This window comes from Mauremys mutica, chromosome 3 (genome assembly GCF_020497125.1).
Source record: "Mauremys mutica isolate MM-2020 ecotype Southern chromosome 3, ASM2049712v1, whole genome shotgun sequence".
Classification (NCBI taxonomy): Eukaryota; Metazoa; Chordata; order Testudines; family Geoemydidae; genus Mauremys; species Mauremys mutica.
The window spans coordinates 134,318,998-134,336,471 of NC_059074.1; the positions used below are offsets into that span (position 1 = coordinate 134,318,998).

A 17,474-nucleotide genomic window follows, 5' to 3' on the forward strand; every position below is an offset into this window, starting at 1 on the left:
AGAGCCTAGTCTTGCAGTTGATTCTGGATGGCTTTCAGGAGTGGAGTGCAATTGCAGGCGCCCAGGTGCTCTCGCATGGAGTCAATTGCAGGACTGGAGCTTTACGATCAAATCCTGGGAGTCAGGGAGCAAATCTTACTCTGGTTTACACAGTGACCGAGTTACATGGTGCACTAAAATTCACCATAAGAAAATTTAAGGATACAAGACACCACTTGATACTGCAGGCAAAAGACATTTTTATACAAAAAAATTATTTATTGGCTGTACTACAAATAGCTGTACAGAGTGTAAACTTTAATGTATCACCTGATATTTGAATAATTCTGGAGGAACAGTTATTAAGCACCTTCATTTCAACACATTTTTGGTATTTACAGTTAAGACATATTAAAGTATATGAATACAATGAATTAAAAGTTATTAAAAGTTACACAAAAAACTTTAACATTCTATATGGCATTTGATATTTTTGTGATAAATACATAATTAAAAAGGAAATAGTTCAAGCTCTAAATTGGCTCTGTTATAGCAATGTTATAATCTGGAGGAGAACGGCCTCAGTTTTTTTTTTAACTATAGCCTGGGTTTTTTTATTGTAATTTATCACTGTGACCAAGAGATTATAAAGACAGCTATTTAGATACATGACTCTCACAATCACATTTGGTTCTTCTACTGCAGATAAGCTACCCTGCCTGCAGCAGCAGGAGCAAAAGTTAAATCTTGTTCCCAGAAATGGTCTGCTGAAGCAAGGCTTATTGAAGTGTTTTATCATTACAATGTGTAATCTCTTATGAAGTCTGTGCTGGATTTTCCTAACTGCTCTGCACACATTGCTGTCAGTGGAGACATGCTCCATCTTCACATTGATTTCCAGCACAGATGTTTTGCCCTTACTGTAAACTGACACATGAACAGGGCTTTTTTTTCTTTTTTTAAAGCCCTGTGAGATTGTCAGAAGTGTTGCCTAACAAATATTCAACTATCATGGTTGTTCATGGTCTGTAAGAAAATAAAATATCCACGTTTGCCGCAAAGAAAAAAAAATTGGTAGGGCAAAATTGAAGTGTCATTTTCAAGCTTATAAAATAGTATCACAAAAATAGGAAATGTAAACACTATTTAAAAAAATACTTGACAATGTCCCTTTAAAAACACAACACCAATCAATCGCCATTCTTTGATGAGTAATTGGGATTTGTATCCCAAGTCTCAACTTTGGAGATATCCAAAAAGCTATTCAATAAGTGTCCACTAGCAAGACAAAAAATAAACCTTTTTTGGGAAAATCCATGGAAAATTTCACAATACCCACTAAAGTATTGCTGGTATTAAGACGATTGCACACAGTATGAAGAGGTAACATGAACCAGTACCGTAGCTATCCTTGTGCTAAAGCATATTGGTTAACTTCCTATAACATTATCAATAGCCAAAAAGCAAAGGTTTGAGAGAGTAGCTTTAACGTATAAAGGCTTTGGCAACTGGGTGGGGGGGGGGGTGTATTAAAGCATTGTGGAGTTCAGGTTGCCAAAGGATGTTCTCACGCACTCACTGACCATCCTTTGGACCCCAGGCTTACTGCCTAACTAAGATGAATTTGCGACCCAGCTGCACCTATGCTGGGCTACAGCATTCCATTCTGTAGCTGAATCGTTGTGTGCTCCGATGCACAGCACAGTCAGTGGTGCTCAAAATTCCAAACTCTCGTGCACCTCAGGATTTGAGACACCCCATAAAACACAGTGTACAATAATTTCACTGGGAGGTTCAGAGCCCAGCACAGGAGCAAATGAGCCCCCAAGCTCCTCTTTAAAAAAGGCAAGAAGGTGATGCTGCAGGAGTGGGCCCCTCCCTGGGCAGCACAGACTTACCTGAATGCCACCATGCTGTTGTGGCTTGTCCCCTGTAAGCAGCATGGAGCTTATCTTTACTGTCTTCATTTTATGCTGATAGCTGTGAACTATTTACAGTACTTTTCCAAAGGGAGACTCTGTTCTAACACATTTCCTGGTTTAGCTCTCAGTTTCTTTCTATACAATCCACTCCAACGGTATTGTCAGGGCAGCGGCAAGAACGGCCTCCTGGGGTAGCCAGGCATAAATGAGTACAGCCTCCGTTATTCACTGTGCAATAGTTATGGCCTATAAAAAGAACAGGAGTTTACATATAAAAAAAGCCTTCTAGGGTGAACCAATTCATATAGTAGAAAAACCAGGAACATTACAGAAAATATAAACCACAGCAGAGTTAGGGCTGCAAGTGCTTTACTTTTGATTTCTGATTGATCAGCTCCGGAGCATCATCCCCCCAGTACCCATCAGATTCCAAGTACCAATCTGGATATCATGTGATGGAGCAGGTGGCAAGTTTCTGGAGTTGGGAATTAGGTCACAATGGGTGGGGAAAGGTCCACAGGGAGCGGCAGTGATTGCATAGGAAAGAAAAAAAGAGTTTCCGAGATTGGTTACAGGCAACATGAAGGACTATGCTTAAAAAGTATATCCAGAACTTTAACGTTCACAGTTAAATAGACAGTCAGTGAGTGAACGAGTGAACAGAAAGAAAGAAAAGGAGAGGACTAAGTCCAGAATCCTAAGAGATATCAGCCAAATAAAGGAGAAAGGGGAGGATGAGGAGCCATTAAAGAAGATGGTGAAGGAGTGTTCAAGCAAAGCAGAATAAGCAAGAAAGAAAGCTGTGTGCGCTGGAAGCCAAGGGGAGGAAGTGGAAGAGACAGTATCAAAAGTAGTATATAGACCAAAGATGATGAGGTCACCGAAAAGGTCATTAGTGACAATGTTTCACTTTAGTGGTGAGGGAGCAGCCAGATTTGAGGAGTCTACGATAGCAAGACTTAACTGTATATCTCCAGGATTTGAGGGGCAGGGAGTCAGGATGGTATTTAGAGAGGCAAGTTAGATCATGAGGATTTTCTTTTTAAAATAGGGACACAAAACATGTTTGGAGAGAGAGAGAGAGACACACACACACACACACACACACACACACACTATGAAGCAGAGCAGAGAAAGCTGGCCATGAAAAAATGTAAACTCACATTTACTTAGATGGTTAGCTCTGTGGGGCAAGGACTCTCTCTCTTTGTTATGTACGTACACTGCCTAGCACAGTAGGGCCCCAAGGTGCTACCATAATACATATAATAAACATTTAACAAGTTTCTCAATGAAGATATCTATATACTCATCCTTTTTAAAAATCATACACTGTGGTAGGTAAGCACTTACATTAAACTACTCAAAATCATTAGCAAAATATCCTTTGAACCCAAACTTTGTCACAATCTTGGTCTTAGCTGAAAAGAAAAATCTCACAAATCTAGGACCATTGTAATCCTAAAAACACGAACTCTTCTGTTGACAGCCAGACTGAATTTGGCCAGAAATAACAAGACTAATCAGTGGCATTAATTCCCAGAGAAACAGAAATTGTTATTTCAAGGATATTAATTTCCTCCTCTGAGCCTCTATTGCTCAAGCTAAGTATGAAGAAGAAGAGAAATAAAGAATGTTGTTTCTCTGAAAAGAGTTACTGTCACCATTACGATGTTTCCAAAATTCACAAGAGGCTTTTGGGACATGTGAATATTTATGGATATAACTCAAAAGCTTAACATTTACGTAGGGCAAGAATGACTTTGCCTATTCTACCACCTACTGCTTCTTTAACTCTTCTTTTTTTAAAAAACACGGGATTATTGATCCCAGCAGGAAGACTGAGATACTTTTATAGTTATTGCTTACGTGGACAAAGTTGTATTTTTAGCATCCGTTAATGTTAAGAGATGGAAACCATGTGACCAGTCTGCTCTCCACCGCCAAAAGCAAGCACTCTGTGGGCCACAGCTTGGGAACTGCTGGGTAACTACATTCATATTCTATAGCTCCTGGAGAAACAGAGATTTAGTGATTACCTTGTGGGCACTGAGCAAAGGCTGTAGTTATCCCATAAAGACGAGCACGTTTGTGGGGCTGGAAGTTATCGTTCTCTTTTGAAATTGTGCGATCCACAGCTATAACAGCATCCCTACAGTACACAAAAGAAAAGTGTAAAGGTGAGTGAGGGCTTTCCCCTAAGATGACCTCAGAAGAAAAAAATTGGAAGAGGAAGCACCAGATACCTTTTTATATTTTAAACACCTGTCAACTAGTAATGCTGAAGCACACAGGCAGACCAGAAGGTAGCCAATAGTCCCAAGGACGAAGAACCCCAGGGTCTGGTTTGTTTGATACAGAATCCCACTGCTGTTGGGCAACCCAAATATGTCACAGCCCTGATTCTGGGAAGCAGAGGGATCTTCTACTAGCAGGGTAACAGTCTTTTTTTGTGGAAGGAAAGGTAAACATAGGGCACTCAGTCTTACCGTGTCCCTCTAGGGGACAAGTTTATTGGCAATTTAGATACTTTTCTCTCCTACAATATTATTCCTGGCATGGCCACAATGGAATGATCCATTGTTATGGACAATGTTCCACTTCAAGAGAAATCTGACATTCAGAAGTAGAAGGGTAGGAGTTCAGCCACTCAGGTGCAGTTGTTGCCTGCTGTAAACAAAAGGCGACTGGCTGGCAGAATGATGACATTTTCCACTTCCCATTTTTAAATGGCATTCTGAAGTAATATTAATAGATACTGGGTTCAACCTTGGAACCTCTTAGTCATGTGACTAGCCCTTACTCCCAAGTAGCCCTGTTGAAATCAGTGGAACTATTTCTTCAAGAGTTTGCAGATTGTTTTTAATCCATATAAATGTGTGACCAAGACTAACTACTGGTATTTTAAAAACATTTAGTCTGGAATCTAATCTGCAGATTCTAATAAAGTCAGCCTAGATCATAATGTGGCAAAGACTTAAGTCACCTACCTCCAGCAAACAAAAATAAGTGTTGTCAACAGCTAAAATGTTTTCTTATTACTGATTGAACATTTACATACTAATAAGGATAAGACTCAAATAATCAATTTCTGTACTAAACCTCAAAGCAAGTGCTGCCATAAGACGTATTAAACCACCCCCTCATATTAAACCTATCCCCATCATGTTCAGCATTAAAAGCATCTTGTTAGAGAACAAACTTTTAAACTGAGAAAACAGTTAACTAGGAACATTAATACATCCAGCTCTAAATTTCCACTACGCCCTGCCTCAGCTGATTGCCAGGAGAGAAAAAAATAAAATCTCTAAGGAAGAATACATGTGCTGCCAAGAGAACAGATGCAGTGAACCTCAGTTTCTACCAGGCAGAAGACCAGATTAAAATACAACTATATAATTTCTTAAACAGATAACCTACCTTCTCCAGTCTGTGTAATATAAATTCTTCCCATAGCTTGTAATACTAAAAGGATACTGGACTCCTTCAAGGATCTTTCGTCGACCAAGCTGACTGGGGTTCATACATTCCACCCTCTTGGTGCCTGTACACAGTAAAACAATTTAGTCTTTGTAGATGACAATTTTTTTTTTGTGGGGGTGGAGGGGAAGCACAATGACATAATCGAAAGAGCATGTATAGAGAATAATTTCCTCAGGGTCCTGCTCCCCCTACCCAGCCAAATTCTTGTCCAGATCACATCTCCTTATATGCCAAGGACCAAACCTTTTATAAAATGTCTCATTTATTAGTATGAGCCCACTCTGGTAGATCAGTGTTATGCCTGTGGGACTCCATTAGAACGACAGAGGAAAGCCCATTCAGGTCCTTGTCTGGATGTTCAGTTAGACTGAAAGATTACAGCAGCAGGGACAATTTGTGCATACGACAAATTTTGCTCATGAAGAGTGTGGGCCTGGCCATCCTGAAGATTAAAGGATGATTTATCCACAGAAGATTTACAGCCTCGGGAGCAGCAGTGAAAGTTTCTTCACAGTGCCTTGCCAGTATACCTCGACTCTGAGCTGGGGAAAGAGCAATTATTTCACTGAGAAGGCAGCTGAACCTGAATACCCATTCAATTCTGCGCCTCTCTGCTGGGGCAACTGGAAGAGTGCTCTGGTGCCAATATTGCAACAGGGCAAGCTGGATGATCTGGGTGACTAGAGTCTGGTTAGCCTGACATCAATCCTTGGCAAAGATAAAAATACATCAATCCTGGGAAAAGCTGATAATTATTAAAGAATTAAGGAATAAGAATGGGATGAATGTCAGTCAAAATGGTTTAATGGAAAATAGTTCTTGTCAAAGAAATCCAAATTTAATTCTTTCATGAAATTACAAGTTTGCTTCATAAAGATAACTGCAAAGATGTAAAATACTTAAGACCTTTGCAAGGCATTTGACCTAGTAGCGCATGACATCCTCATTAAATATACAATATCAATAGACCACACATTAAATAGATTAGGACAGCTAGCTGACAAATCTCAAAAGTAGTTGTCAAATGCGGAATTGTCATCAAATGGGGCTGTTTCTAGAAGAGTTCCACAGGGCTTGATTCTGGATCTGATGCTATTCAACTTAATCAGAAATCTAGACGTAAATATAAAACCACTGCTGATAAAATTTATGGATGACACAAAGATTGGCCATATGGTAAATAATGGTGAGGACAGGGCAGTCAAACAGAGCGATATGGTAAAGATGTGCCCATTCAAATAAAAAGTGTGTTAATACAGCCAAATGCAAAAGTATGTGTCTAAGAACACGGAATACAGACCATACCTATGGAAAGGGGGCTGTATCCTGGGAAGCAGCGACTCTGAAAAAGATGTAGGGGTCAGAGTGGACAAGCAACTGATCATGAGTTCCTAGTGCAATGCCGTGACAAAACAGCCTTATGCAATCCTTGGATGTATAAACAGGGGAGCAGTGAGGAGCAGAGCGGTGATTTTGCCTTGGTACCCAGCTCTGGTGAGACCGAGATTAGAATACTGCATACAATTATGGTGTCCACATTTTTAAAAAGATGTGGAAAAATTGGAGGGGGTGCAGAGAAGAACCACACCAAAAAACGATTCAAGGGCTAGAGAAAATGTCTTCTACTGAGAGAGAGACTTAAAGAGGTCAATCTGTTTAGCTTATCAAAAAGATAGAGAGGTAACTTTATTACAGTGTATAAGTACTTTCACAGGGGAGAAAATACTGGGTACTAAAGGAGTCGTTAGTAGAGAAAGACATAACAAGTATCAATGGCTGGAAGCTAAAACCAGACAAATTCAAAGTAGAAATCAGGCACATGTTTTTAACAGCGAAGATGATTAATCACTGGAACAAGCTACCAAGAGAAGCTGTAGATTCTCTATAACTTGTTGCCATCAAATGAAGACTGGATACTTTTCTGGAAGACATGTTTAAGGTCAAATACAAATTACTGGGCTCATTCAGGGGATAACTGGATGAAGTTCTATGGCCTTAGACTCTGTGAATACCCAATTCTCCATATCAAGGGATAAATATGGATTAAAGATATTTTGTGTTTGCTGCAAACAAGTATAAGTCTACAGCATACCTAGCGCTTTCTCCTTTCTGAACTAAAATCCTTCAGCTTGTAAACCTACTTTTGGTGAATCAGCAAGAGATAATAAATAAAACAGTGGATACTCTGAGGTACGTCTCTCAAGCCTGAGGAAAGATGAAGTCCAAACAACTCAAAGCATTTGCTCATGAGTCATGCTGTGCATCATTGCACTGGTTATAATGCTTAGTCCGTTATGCATTATGAATACACATTTCAGCACCTCTCTTTACCTGCATCAACCCAGCACAGCATTGAGGAGTAAGTGTCAAATGTCAGACCATTTGGTAATCCCAGATCATCTTTAACAAGAACCCTTCTGTTTGTGCCATCCATGTATGAAGTTTCAATTTTAGGAGCATCTCTGTTCCAGTCAGTCCAGTAAAGATTTCTGAATAGGAAGAAAAGGCAAAAAAGTTAAAATAACTGATCAATCTGAAGTGATTTTTCTTTTTCTTTTTTTACATAAAGGAAAACTTTTAAGGAAACAGGGAACATTTAGATAGAATGGCAGAAAGTAGCATATGTGACTTTGATAGACGATACCTGAAGTATAGTGAAATAGCATCCCTTTAAAAAAAATTGCTTTTCCAGCATTGTGTAGAAGCTCATTTACCAGGTGCCAAACAGAAAAATCCATTTCAACAATACAAAGTCAATCTAGGTAAAAACAAACTTCTCTGCAGAGTCATCCTCCCCATCACCTGCCCCGAGGCTGATTAGTGGGAGAATTCAGCACATATTTATGTATTTACTTTAATTCAACATTTTCTTCAGTATAACTTAGAAGAATATTTACCAACAGATCCGAATCAGAGGCAACTTCTCATCAACTAGAGTCAGTTGTCTGAAAAACCTCACATGAGACTTAGAGCATTAACTGTTGCTAGTTCAACCTTTCACCCACCGTTTTATTAATACTTTGGATACATTCCCTAAGGCTGCTAACTAACACACCAACCCTGCTGAAGTCAATGAGGTTCGACCCAGGTACTTGGGTCCACGCATGTACATCTGTTTGCATGACTGGGAAAGCCTTTAATTACACAACTTACAGGATATACCACATTTTCCATGAAGAGGGAAATTAGTGGCACTCTTCCTTTATTTAGTCTTAAATATCTGCATTTTGAGCTGTCACATACATGCTCCTTTCACCAAAAATCTTGTTCAGTTAACATCTGGAAGAAGGATGACCCTTCCAAAGACTCTCCTTGAGAAATCTAGTCAGGATTTGTAGCAGCGTAGTTACCCCACTCCTGCCCTGAAGGGCTTAAAACAGCCCTGAGACAGGGCTGTGGCTGGGAGAAAGCAGCTACTAGGTTGATTGGGGAAAGCAGCCTCAGCTGGGGCCATACCCCAATCAGGCCACAGCTGGCCTGTATAAGAAGGCTGTGAGGCAGAGGCCCTGGAAGCTCTCTCCAGGTTGAGATAGAGCAGGGCCTGGCTGTCTGCAGAAAGTGTACTAGGAGTGAAGCAGGACTGGGAAGAGCCAGCGGAGCCTCAGGCTGGCAACTCCCCAGGCTGCAGGGCCTGGTCTAAGGCCCACAAAGGTACTGGAAAGCAGCAGGTCTGAACAATCTTGCCTATGATAAGTGGTTTTTGCACTGTAGTCTGTCCCAGGGAGTGGGGGCTTAGTGACTACTGGCAGTAGCCCAGACTGAGGCAAGGTGGGGATAGAGGGTTGAGGGTTGCCCTGAGAGAGGAGACCCATAGAGACTGGTGGGATATTGCCAAGGGGCAGCCCCAGGGTAAAGGGGCACCAGGGGCCAGGAAGGACATGGGGCCAGCTAAAAACAAGACACTGGCCTGCAGAGGGTGCTCTGGAGCCTGGAAATGAGCTAATTCCCTAGATGATCAGAAGGAGGTGCTGCAGGGTTGAGTCCTGCACCATTTACAAGCTTCCAGGATATATTCCCAATTCTCCCTTATGAACTCTTCAAATTTTTGTTGCATTGCCTGAGTAGTCCTTGTTCATTACAGAAAGCTGCACTAGTTTTTTTTTTTTTTTTTTTAGCACAACTTCCTAGAAGTTCATGTGACTGGAAAAAACCCACAACAAAACAAAAACCTTTCAGTTGTATTGGAAATTAAGTATTTTGAGTGAAATGACTTTTTTTTTTGTTTGTTGGTAAATATGTTCCTGGAAAATGACATTTCTGACAACAGCAGTTTAAGACCTAACATAAGAGTATGGAGATCAGTTTGTGCCCAACTTATCAGTGGTTTGTGACTATTTAAATTGAACATAAAACAATTTTGCATCGAACAGAGAAGCAGGGGGTCAAACCTGAGTTGTGCTGCAACCCTGTGCACCAGGTCACAATGACTTTAGCAGGGAGCTGTGCCCAGCCCTGTGGGACAGGAGCTGCCAGGGCAAGATGTGTGTAGTGGGTGGGCTTGCTCTCCAAACCCCATACCTCTCTCCACTAGGCCTGGATTAGGGTTGTGGTCCCAGGGTGCTGCTACAAGTGGTTGGTGCCCTCTTAGCAAAATGAGAAGGAGGTGGCAGAAGTGGAGAAGGATGCTGGCCTATTGCCCCTTCCTTTCTCATGAATTTGGACCCTGGGAGGGTTGCAAAAAAAAAGACAAAATGCAGTTGGGAACCACTGGCTTAAAACATTGTAATGGGTACTCTTTTTATATCTCTCCTCAAGTCGCATATTGCTTGTTAATACTGCACAGCAATAATGTGCTGGGAAGGTAATTTGTTATGGAGGTTACTTTATGGATGTAATTTTTTATTGTTGTATGCTGCTGAGGATTAAGATAGGAATTTTAAAGAATGAAAGACAGAAACAGAGTCCTAAGAAAACACAAGGGAAAAATGTGCCAAACCATGAACAAGATGTTTCCATAAAATTCATTGGAATGAGCTGGTGTAATAGAACAAACAGGGGCCACTATATAGTGCTCATACCTTAACACTTGCCTTAGTTTTTGTAGTATTCTAGACAGACAACATAATACGCATAGCACAGTTTAAGTAATATCCCAAATAGTAAGACTTAATCCATATATTTAAGATAAAACTGACAAGGGTTTAAAGGTGAGCACTGTAGCTGAAATGTTTTATGGCACAGAGGGATTTTCAAACTTTTGGAAGAGTCTGGGTGTATATTAATTAGGAGGCTGTCCCAAGCATAACTGTGTCAGAGAAAACACAATATTGGGTGTGGGTGAAGGAGACAGAATAAATAGGAAAGGTACTTGGATGATGGTCAGGAGTAGATAAAGGCAGAGATGTACATAGAGAAGGAGCTAATGCAGTTTTTTGCAAGTCAAAGTACTGGAAATATGGCTTCCACTAAAAAAAAAAAATAAGAAAATGCTTATTCTAATCCAATACTTTAATTGCTAATAAAAATGCATTATTGTGCCTGGGGAGAAAAGCTTCTAATAAGCATTCTGAAAGAAATTTTTATTTCTAATAAAACACTTAAATTATAGGAGGATCTTTAGGACTGAAAAAAGGATATGGAAGCTTTATATCACCAGTTGACGACAGTGTAAAAGTGTAGAGGGAGTTTCAGGATATATACATAAAATGTTCATCAAAAGTCTAAAATATTTATATACCCTCTCACAGAATCTGTTACTATGGCCCTGGGGTTCACCAGACCAGTATTAAACAGCACTCGGCGCTGGCTACCATCCAGCCTGGCCACTTCTATTCTATCGAAGTGAGAGTCAGTCCAGAAAACATTGCGACCGAGATGATCTATTGCTATTCCTTCAGGACTTCCCAAGTCTGGAACAGAACAAAGAAAACAAAACACCAAACAATAAGTGTGTTTCCTAATATAGTTATACTAAACACTTAACAGACACTGCTGCCTCCCATAGAACACAAGCTGAAGTTGCAGTTTAAACCTACTGTAAATGTGTTGTTAACAATTCAATAGGGTTACACAACTTCTAAGTTGATACTTCCATAGATTTTTTTCCTGTTAATTTTAAAATACACCAAAAGCCCAGGAATCAGTGGAAGGACTCCAATTGATTTTAATGGGCTTTAGATCAGCCCTATGGGCTGCTAGAGTGTAAATAGCAAGGAAAAAAAATCAAGAGTTAGCAGGGCCTTTTTATTAAAGAATATTTGTAACAAGAAATCAAAACCAAGTTCACCAACCAAAGAGAATAAACAGAAACACATCCCAACCTGGAGTTTAATTTTAGCCCTATAACCCCAAGGTGTAGAATGGGGCCTTCCCAAACAGTCTCCTAAACAGCCACTTTTCTAGCTTTTTTTTTTTTCCCCTTACAATCTGTGTAAGGCTAGGGGAGGATGATGAGCTTAAGGTAACGTCTTGTTCACAAGGAATCAGGAAGTCTCTGCATCTCATCACAGAAAAGGATCCCAAAGAAGTATAAAGTACAAACAAACCTGTATGTTTAATTCTATTAATTTGTATAGAGCCCATCACATGCATTTATGCAGCATTGGAGACAATTATGAGCGGAATAGGGTGCATAATTCATAAAGCATGCCCCTGCCAAGGCCCTTGAGGCACAAGACAAACCCCCCCCCCCCCCCGCAGTTATTAGAACACCAATTTTAAAAAGAAAAATCATGATAGGCAATATAAAAATATAAACTCAAAGTATTGAAGTAAAACTGGTCCAAAAGCATGCAAGCAGTAAGACAATGCTGATCAAACTAGGCAAAAGAAGAGTTTTATTTTAAACACTTCTATAAAATTTAACATTGTATAAATCATACTATAGAATTCCATGTCAGGGATACAATTCTCAATTAAATTCTGAAGGATGCTTAGAATAATTTCTATAGAACCCAATAAACTTCTGGTGGTTTCATCCTTACTGAATTTTGTAGAACTCTTTAAAAAATGGCTGCAACAAACCTACCCAGATTTAGAATTACAAGAATATGCTAAATAATTGGAGCAAAGGGAGGTACATACCGTATTTGAAATTTAGGAAACAAAAAACCAAAATCAAGAAAAAAACCACCACAATTCTTTGTCCCACAACATCCAGCTTTATATTGTGTTGCCAGGACCTGCTCCCTCCAATATGCCAGTAACAGAGCTCCACTAATCTGGAGCATCAAGCTGGCTTACAAAAGTCAGGTGACTGTCCTTTCTGAAGGATGCACAATTCTATCATATTGACTGTTTCAAATCTGAGATGCCAATGGACCTACTGGATTTAAAAATAAATAAATAAATAGTTAGAAGTCACTTCTCACCCTGATAATTGCTAGAATTTAGCACAAATTCTAACCCAAGGGCTTGTCTACCTACAAAAGTAACTATATCAGTACACCTACATTGGTATAGTCCCCTAGTGTGGGCACAGTTATACCAGTATAGTGTATTCCCATACTGGAAGTGAACTATAATAGTATTAAGGCACTTATCTGAAAATCTGTACCAACAACAGGGGTTCAACTGGGATAACTATTTTTTGTTTAAAAAAAAAAACCAAAAAAAAATCACAACTTTATCCAAAATAGGAATGCTAATACAAAAATAGGTGTGTAGTGCAGACTTAAGAAGAATGGCTGGCAGGGAAACAAACACTATTGCTCATCAGAATTGAAATTATTCTATCCTCTTGGAAAACAAAATGGTCTTTACAAAGATCTGGGGTGGGCTTACAAATCTTAGAAGTATGTCAGTACAAAAGGAGAAGAAACAATGCATAATTCTGAAAGCTATATTCTTATATTGGTTACAATTTAAATACATTATATTTAAAAAGATATTCAAGTTTAACAATCAATCAATCTCCAAAGTGCTAATAGAATTAATCTTGGCTAGCTAGATGGAATTTAAATTCAATTCTGTGTTTTGCAGAGGGATTTTGTTTGGAACATGTTTTAGTACTGTATGTGCATAGTTTTTCTTGGACAGTTATCTGTTCCAAAAGCAACAGGAAATAGCAGACAATGACCTATTACTCTGGTCCCAGTGATTTCTCACTCAATCATAGGAGAAACAAATACTTAAAAAATATAAATAAAAAGGCATTTTAAAGTTTCTTGTATTCAGCCAGCACAAAAAAAATTGCTCAACAGTTTTCAGGACACATAGGTCCATAGAGAAGAACAGGCTGCACACAACAAACTAAATGTAAATACAATCCCACTTCAGGCTAATTCCAGAGGTATAAACTCTCAATGAACCACTAAGAAAAGATTGCATGGGGTTGTTTCAAAAGTGTCATAGTGTCCCTTCATGAAAACCAGCTGTCAGGGAAGCTTTCAAATGCAGAACTACACTCCCCATTTCTGAATTTCAAAGAAAGATTAATTGAAATGAACTGAGTTTGTCTATTCATTTTCACATTTATTCATTATTCAACCATTAAACAAGTGTCGTATTTCTCAACCCAAACTGGGTTCCTGAGGAGAAACACTTGTGCAAAATGCTAGGTGGGAATTTAAAAAAAATTTGACACTGTCATTATCCTAATAAGAGTTATATTGGACCATAATCAGCAGAAGCTACATTCCCTTATCTGGGTTTGTAACTTATTTGTGTCACAAGTCGTGTGTGTGCACGCACGCACATGATCAAGCACGTGTGTGTGCATGTTGGACGAGTGGGAATGAACACCCATTCCAAGACTGAAATCTGCAAAGAACTGATCAAGCTGTAGAGAGCAAACGTCAATTAGATTCCTCTCCCACCTCCAAATCATGCTTCTATATCCCTTCATCTCTTGCTGAGGTCAGCAGGCAGTGGGAGCTGCCTCATGTGGAGTGGAGAGCCTCTCTCCCATCCCCAGGCACTGAACGGGAGGACTGCCAACTCTGATGGTCTATTAGTGGGGGAATAGGAGAGGGTAGTGGGTTAGACATCTGCTACCAGTGGTTTCCAGGAGTCCCTTCTCCCTGGCACAATTCTATTTTGAGCTGTGAGCCAGGAGATTTAAAGAAGCTGTGTGTGGCCTGAAGTAAATGTCTTTCCTGGCTGGCTAACACTTAGCCAGAGGGAAACTTGGCCCCTGCTAACATGTGTAAGGGAATATATTAAGCATGCTCTGTGCATCCCCTCCCCCACCTCACCAGTCACTCCAAGTGCCATGATTTCAGTGTGCCAGTACTGGAGTCAGGCTGGAGACAGTCCCAAGCTCTGCTCTTGGGAAGTGGACAAGCTTATGCACATGTATGGCTCATATGATTTAAACAACTGCAGCAGAGGGGAAGTTCCCTGTGTGGAGCAGCCCCTGCAGCTGCAGAGCTCAGGAAACTTGTAGCCTCGGGAGGCTATGCAGCTGCAGAGGCAGATGAGAGCTGGATGGAGCCCCATACCAAAACATGCCCCTGCAAAGCAAACAAACTCCAATCACAAGAACATGAACAAAGAAATAAATGTTCAATACAAAAACAAACTGCAAACCAAACAAGGGAGCTGCAGCACACAGAAAGGAGAGCAACAGCAAAAACAGGATAATCTCAGTGTCTTCTGAAAGATTGGGAGTAGTGGCTCTGCAATTTTTAATTTACATTTTGGCTAGCAAAGTACACCATGTAAATGCCCAATTAAACACTTGTAGTCAACACCTTAGTGTTTTGTTTTGATTCCATGATATAATGCATCTGATGCTTTGTACAGAAAATTAAGAACACTATTGCTTTAGCATCACTTCACAAGCACTTGATCTGTCACAATCTGCACCAGCAACAAGGGCAACAGAGTCCTGAATGAGTCTTTAGATGCTTTCTGCTTCCATAGCAGACAAAAGACATGGAAGATTACCTGAAAATGCAACCTGGTTATAACAAACCAACTATGGGCCTGGAGTACTGATCACATTTGCTTTCACCCCTTCATGATATAGTGTTAAATGGCTCTACAATGTACAACACACTGTAAGGAGGAGGGAAGATGTGAAACAAATAATTCTCATTAAATGAAGTCACAGGTTCTCTGAAAAGTCACTGCAATATACACATAATCCACTATCAATAAGAATTCTGTGTGTCAGCATTTCTATTTTATGCTTCCCTCCCCTGCTATCTTATTCACAGACAAGCAAAAAGAGCTTTGTTCTGAGGTGTCCTTAAAGATAAACAGAATGGAAAGTAGTAGTCCTTCCACCAACCCGTTTGTACGTGGATGGGCACAGACTCACGATAAGTGTCTAGAATACGCCTTTGAGGTTAGTTCTACTAGAACTGGAAGGGAGTCTTGTGAGCAGACAAGTAGGGAAGACCCAGCCCACAGGGTCACGCAGGGAAAGGTATTATATCCTTAAGGAAACTACAGCCTCGTCACTGAAGGTGTGACACTAGCAGAGCTACCCTTCTATCTCCCACATACCAGCTAGATGGACAATTCTGGGCAGAATGCCCCATGTTCGCTGTCTCTGCACAGCTGTACCAGTTGTGCTTGGTGAGCAGTCTGGCACCCAGGGAGTACGACACTTTCGTGTCGTAATGCCCCCTAAAACTACCACTGTTGGGGGGGGGGGAGGGGTGCAAGCTGCCCATCCCTCTACTGCCTTGAGAGTCTTAATTTAGTCCAAACTGGCATTGATCTCTAACAAGTGAATGAAGCACCCTTCAATTCCAATAGAAATAAACCTCAGATGGAGATACTTATTAAAAAACAGGACAAACGAAAGCAGATACACAGAAAATAAAATTTTAAATGTGACTGTGCTGTTTTGCTAAATTAACTCCCCTCCCCAAATCTGTTTATAATGGCTTAATAGGCATGAAGTTTGTTTTGCTACATGCAGCATGGGGCACGGGTCACTTGCTGGAGGATTCTCTGCAGCTTGAGGTCTTCAAACCGCAATTTGGGGACTTCAATAGCTCAGACATAGGCTAGGGGTTTGTTATAGAAGTGGATGGGTGAGATTCTGTGGCCTGCATTGTGCAGGAGGTCAGACTAGATGATCATAATGGTCCCTTCTGACCTTAAAGTCTATGGCTCCCAGCGCTGGGGCTTTGACCACACTGGCGCTTTGCAGCGCCGCAATTTGCAGCGCTGGAGAGGGTGTGTTTTCACACCCTGCTGCAGCGCTGCAAATTTGCAAGTGTAGCTAAGGCCTATGAGAAGTATGAGCACAGTTTAGCACTGTGACTGCTGGGCAATCCATTATACTTCATGATGAAAGTTTGTGGAAAGGTAGTTTATGGTGCTATCCAATAGCCCATACCTACTAGTACAAACTGCTGGGGACCTGTCCTAGCTCTTGTGATGGCAGACCCATTAGAAATGCTTACTTCATCCTTCAAATCCCTCCTGCCGAGCAGCCTACAAAAAAAACTCAACAATAGTTTGGCAGTTGGTGTAAGGTGAGTGCTGCTCATTACCCAGATCACAATCATCTCCCTGTTACCTTGTGCTCCCCCTACATGTTAGATGTATTCACCTGTTGTCACTTGCCTTATACACAGATTGTAAGTTCTTTGGGGGCAGGGACTGTATGTCCTGTGCCTAGCTCAATGGAGCTGGGCCCCTAGGTGCTCCCGCAATACAAGTAATAACAAAATAGACAGGTTTTTTAAATGTAAAGATTTTTAAAAAATCTAAGATTATCCAATCACTCTGATTTCTGCCAATCTGACCTTCTTTTAAACAATCTAGCCTTGGAGCAGTCAGGCTGAGCCATTGGATGGTAAGTGCAGGCTGGTGTATGCAGGTCTTTACACTCACTGTTGGAAATGAATCTATGAAGCAGAAACCGATATTGCTACCTGTTTTGATGATGGTTGTTGGCTCCCCACCATGCAAACTGGCTCTACTGATGGAGGGGCCACTGATCTCCGTCCAGTAAACCATCTTGTCCATGCAGTCATACGCAACTCCAATAACAACACTGTCCTGTAAGTCAACAAGTGAATTTTTACAGCCTCATATTAAATAACAGTTCTAAAGCTAAAAAGAATGGCTTGGGGGTCTAAGCATCAGACTCTATGCAGGGCCAGAGTTAAGAATAAGGGCCCAGCAGGCAAATGAACAGAGGGGCCCTGCTGGGGTCAGGTTATGGAGGAGAGCTATAGAGGCAGG

General features: G+C 40.6%; 1 protein-coding gene across 1 annotated transcript in view; it reads right to left on the reverse strand.

The window, feature by feature from the left end:
- Positions 1 to 233: 233 nt before the first annotated feature.
- The window catches only part of NID1 (nidogen 1), an 80,032-nt gene continuing 62,791 nt past the window's right edge, over positions 234 to 17,474 (reverse strand). Inside the window, exons 15-20 of the mRNA XM_045010103.1 lie at positions 17,162 to 17,288; positions 11,062 to 11,233; positions 7,716 to 7,873; positions 5,322 to 5,445; positions 3,941 to 4,053; positions 234 to 2,147 (exon numbers count right to left, since the gene is read on the reverse strand). Coding sequence (XP_044866038.1) covers positions 2,026 to 2,147; positions 3,941 to 4,053; positions 5,322 to 5,445; positions 7,716 to 7,873; positions 11,062 to 11,233; positions 17,162 to 17,288 — 816 coding nt within the window. The 3' untranslated portion in view covers positions 234 to 2,025. The remainder of the gene's footprint in view (positions 2,148 to 3,940; positions 4,054 to 5,321; positions 5,446 to 7,715; positions 7,874 to 11,061; positions 11,234 to 17,161; positions 17,289 to 17,474) is intronic.